Source organism: Apis dorsata, unplaced genomic scaffold, assembly GCF_000469605.1.
Source record: "Apis dorsata unplaced genomic scaffold, Apis dorsata 1.3 scaffold_373, whole genome shotgun sequence".
Classification (NCBI taxonomy): domain Eukaryota; kingdom Metazoa; phylum Arthropoda; class Insecta; order Hymenoptera; family Apidae; genus Apis; species Apis dorsata.
Window position 1 is genome coordinate 47615 of NW_006263636.1, and position 4644 is coordinate 52258.

The 4644-nt window shown below is 18.9% G+C and overlaps 2 protein-coding genes across 3 annotated transcripts in view; one reads left to right on the forward strand and one right to left on the reverse strand.

The window, feature by feature from the left end:
* The window catches only part of LOC102670713 (ribosome production factor 2 homolog), a 1898-nt gene extending 498 nt beyond the window's left edge, over positions 1-1400 (forward strand). Inside the window, exons 2-5 of one of the 2 annotated variants that reach the window (XM_006618742.1) lie at positions 149-281; positions 341-780; positions 857-1001; positions 1074-1400. In XM_006618742.1, coding sequence (XP_006618805.1) covers positions 149-281; positions 341-780; positions 857-1001; positions 1074-1283 — 928 coding nt within the window. In that variant the 3' untranslated portion in view covers positions 1284-1400. The remainder of the gene's footprint in view (positions 1-148; positions 282-340; positions 781-856; positions 1002-1073) is intronic. The other variant, XM_006618743.2, reaches the window with a different exon arrangement.
* On the reverse strand, positions 1039-3703 carry LOC102670578 (probable cysteine--tRNA ligase, mitochondrial). The gene is made up of 8 exons (XM_006618741.2): positions 3435-3703; positions 2941-3236; positions 2685-2883; positions 2341-2603; positions 2122-2258; positions 1904-2026; positions 1527-1787; positions 1039-1443 (listed from the first exon to the last, which is right to left on the reverse strand). The coding sequence occupies exons 1-8, from the start codon at positions 3680-3682 to the stop codon at positions 1402-1404; spliced, it is 1569 nt and encodes a 522-aa protein (XP_006618804.1). The 5' UTR covers positions 3683-3703; the 3' UTR covers positions 1039-1401.
* Positions 3704-4644: the final 941 nt, after the last annotated feature.

Consider the following 4644-nt stretch of genomic DNA (forward strand, 5'->3'; position numbering starts at 1 on the left):
ATTTTTTAATTTCATATATTAAATTTATTTATTTCTATTAAAAATATATTTAAATATATTTTATTATAAAATAAATATTTAAAATAAACTTCTTTTATAAATATGATATATATTATTTATTTTAAAAATATCAATATAATTCTTACAGAAAACCAACTACCCATAGAGGTAAACGAGCTATTTTAAAAAAAGAACCGAAATTAATAGAAAATGTTAAACGAATTTTGTGTTTTAAAAGCAAAAAAACTTCACAAATAGTAGTAGATTTTATGAAAGATTTGGTAAGTTCTAATAATAATAAATTATTTTATATAATTAATATGATAATATTTGATTTTAGTATAATTTAAAAAAACCAGATGCAGAGATGATGCAAAAAAAGAATGATATATTGCCATTTGAAGATATAACACCTGTTGAAAAGTTTTGTATAAAATATAATGCATCACTTTTCATGATTGCTTTACATAATAAAAAACGTCCTCATAACTTAATAATAGGAAGAATGTATGAACATACATTATTAGATATGGCAGAATTTGGTATAGAGAATTATAAAGGCTTGAAAGATTTTAAAATTTCAAAAATATCACAAGGAATTAAACCTTTATTAATTTTCAATGGAGAACTTTTTGAAAATAATCATGAATATAATAAAATTAAAAATTTATTTGTAGATATATTTCAAAGAAAACCAGTAGAAAAGATTAGACTACAAGGTCTTGAACATGTTTTAAGTTTTACTATTGTTGAGAATAAAATATTTTTACGCAGTTATAGGTATATTTATTTATTATAAGAAATTATTATGTAAAATAATTTTAAATGTATTTTATTTCATAAAATTATATTTTAGAATACTTTTGAAAAAATCCAATTCTAGAATACCAAGAATTGAATTAGAAGAAATTGGTCCAAGAGTAAATTTAATTTGTAGGCGTATAAAGCTTGCTTCTGAAGATTTATTTAAAGAAGCTTGTAAAAAACCAAAAGAACTTAAGGTAACATTTTTATTATGAAAATAGTGATTTATTAAGATTTTTTTATATATTTGTTTATTTAAATTACAATAGATTAAGAAGAAGAAGAATATATCCACAGATAATTTTGGAACAACCTTTGGTCATATACATGTTGGAATACAAAATATTAATAGCATACAGACAAGAAAGATGAAAGGGTTAAAAAAAACAATGGCAGAAAAGAAAAATGGAATGAAAAGGAAAAATCTGGAAAATAATCATATTAAGTCAAAAAAATCAAAAATAAATTCAAGTAATTAATAGCAATTAATATTAATTTAAAAAAATTATTTCTCTAAAATTAATATAAAAATAAATGTAAATTTTAATCATTTCATTTTTTATTAAAAATACTCAATTATAATAAAAGAATTTTTGTTTAATATCTTTTGATGTTCCAAATTGTTTCAGTTTTACAATCCTAAAAATAAAATAAAAATAGAGATAAAAATAGAATTAGAATATAAAATATATGATTTAAAAATTATAAATTGAATATAATACCTTTATTGTTACACCATAAGTAGAAAGTTCTGATCGTATTTTATCGCATGCAATAAGTAAAGCTTTATCTTTTACATCATGTTCTAAAACTTTATTACGAACAATATGTCTAAATTTAATCAAACATTCAATGAGATTGTTTATTTTATCATCATTTATTGTTGAAGAATTTGAAATTCCAAATTTTGAAAATATTGTTGATATATAATTTAATACTGTAGCTATAGCAGGTATACAGGTACCACAAGTGATTTTGTTATCCTATTTAATATAATAGTTTTTCAAATTTGTTACCATTATTATTATCAATAAATTATATATATATATAATATATAAATACATTTCTAAATACATAATATTAATAAATTCATATTTACCTTAGAATCGTGTAACATTTTATTTCCTATATCAATTAGATTTATCAATGATTTCATAGCTTGTACAGTATTAAAATCATCTGCTAATGCAATATTAACATTGTTTTTTGTTTCTTCTAAACACTAAAATAAATTTTATTTTTATTAAGAAATATAATATAAATATATTTATAAAAATAATTATTAATAATTAGATATTAAATTAGATATTAACTAACACGAAGTAATGCAACTTCATCTATATTGCCAATATTCCATTTTCCAGCAATATAGTTATCACAATTGTTAATAAAATGTTCAATTTTATGTAATGTATCTATTGCATTATTCATTATAACATCAGAAAATTTTAGTTCTGAAAAATAGAAAAGTTCAATACTTAAATTTAATTTAAAATTAATTAATATTTTATACAAAAATTATTTAAAATGTAATACCATTTTTATAATTAGAAAGTAGACAAAGCATTCTAAATTGATTTGCTGTATATTTTTTAAGAAATTCTCTTATGCTAATAACATTTTTAAGACTTTTTGACATTTTTACATTCTTTAAAGATAAGTGCCCACAATGTATCCAATAATTTACCCATTGTTCTACTTCGTGATAAGAACAAGATTGTGCTTCTTCGTTTTCATGATGTGGAAACATAAGATCTATTCCACCACTATGAATGTCCACAGAATTTCCAAAAACTGTACTAATTGAAATATATTTTCATAATTATATATATTAAGTTAATAAAATTAGTGAAATAAAAAATTTTAATATTTTTTTTTACCTTGCAATTGTGCTACATTCTATGTGCCATCCTGGTCTTCCAAAACCCCATAAAGATTTCCAACATGGTTCATTTTCTTTAGCTGCTTTCCAAAGACAAAAATCCATTGCAGACTTTTTATCTGGATGAGAATTACCTAATAATGGTGTTGATAATTTGCCATACATTTCATATTTACACGTATCAAAATAAACTGATCCTAAAAATAAAACATTTTTGAAATTAATAATAATAAGTAATTATTTTTTTTTTTTACCATCTTTTGAAAGATAAGCATGGCCTTTATCTACAATACTTTTTACAAATTGAATAATTTGTGGTATATAATCAGTAACTCTACAATATAAATGAGGCTTAATAACATTTAACATTTTCATATCTTCAATAAATTCATTTTCATAATATCTTGTTAAATCTTTATAATTCTGTTTTAATTCTTTTGAACGTATTATTATTTTATCATCTATATCTGTTAAACACATGGTCATTACAATATTTATATTAAAATGATTTGTTAATATTCTTCTGATAATATCCGAATGTACGTAAGTCCTATAAAATAAAATTTGAAAGATTTTTATATTCTATATAACTTAATTGTAAAAAATAATAAAATAAATAATAAAATTTTAATTTTTATTTATATTATAATGCAATAAAATGAATATTTGTAAAAAATTTTATTTTATAATAAATAAAGTGAAATAAATATTTCAAATACAAAATTAATAATTCAAAAGAAAAACTTACATTGCATGTCCTATATGTGCAGAATCATATACAGTAGGACCACATACATACCAAGTTAGAATATTTTTATTTTTTAAAATTAAGGGTACTTTACATTTTGTTATGGGATTATAGATTACAATATCTGTTTTATATCCTGCAGGTGTTAACCATTTTATTTGTTTTTTTAATTTCGTTTCAGTATGTACAAATTGATAATATACTTTATTTATTTTGTAAAACAATACATTTTTTATGAGTAAATTCATTTTATTATATTTTTTATTGTTAAATATTTATTTACAATGAAATTTAATTTCATAATTTAATTATATAAAATTTATGTTCATTTATGTTATACCACAGATAAAATATAAAATAGATTGTAATCTTATTATTAAAGCTGAGGAAGAAGTTCTTTAGGGAATTTCGGTTTTGATTGTTGTTCGTAAAATACTGCGATATTCTGTTTATGATTAAAAAATAAAATAGTAAATATTTTTAAAATATTTTAATTTAATAACTTTATAAGTAATATAACTTTATAATAATAATAAACAAGGATGATAAGTGAATTTAAATTTCAAAACAAATTAATTTTAATAAGAAGTGTTTAAAATAATGTTTGAATTTTTTTTAGCAATGACTTAAAAAAATTAATCTTTTTTGTTTTTTTTTTATTTTTACAATATAATATAATATATTTTTATAATATTTTAAAATATATTATAATATTTTTATAATATTTTTTTTATTTTTATATATAATGTTTTACGTATTTTCGTATAACAAGTAAATAAAAATATTAAAAAATAATTATAATTATTATTGATCGACATTAATTTATTAAATTAATTTATTAAATTTTTGTATTCATCGTCTCATTATGCTATTATAATTTATTACATAATAGTTTATATTTGGTATCAAATTCTATATTAAGAGGGACCATTTTGTAATAAATATGTAGTAAAGACGGTTTTGCATGATAATAGATATTACAATAAAATTTAAAGATATATTTATCATATAATATTATTATATGAAACCTCTTTATATAGTTTTTGATATTAAATATTCTCCTTGTATAGCTTTTGATATTAAATATAAATTATAATAATTATATAATGATCCAAAAAAATATAACATTTTATTTCTTCAAAATTAAATATAAATATAAATAGAAAATAGAAAATATAAATAGAAAAGATTAAATTTTCTTATTAGTCTT

What these genes read in the sequence shown, in the direction of transcription:
- LOC102670578 (XM_006618741.2), bottom strand. Translation starts at nt 3,682, where the DNA reads ATGAATTTACTCATAAAAAATGTATTGTTTTACAAAATAAATAAAGTA. An exon ending in AAATGTTACACGATTCTAAG is followed by an intron (nt 1,788 to 1,903) that starts GTAAATATGAAT and finishes TATATTAAATAG; the next exon opens with GATAACAAAATCACTTGTGG. An exon ending in CTTATGGTGTAACAATAAAG is followed by an intron (nt 1,444 to 1,526) that starts GTATTATATTCA and finishes TTTTATTTTTAG; the next exon opens with GATTGTAAAACTGAAACAAT.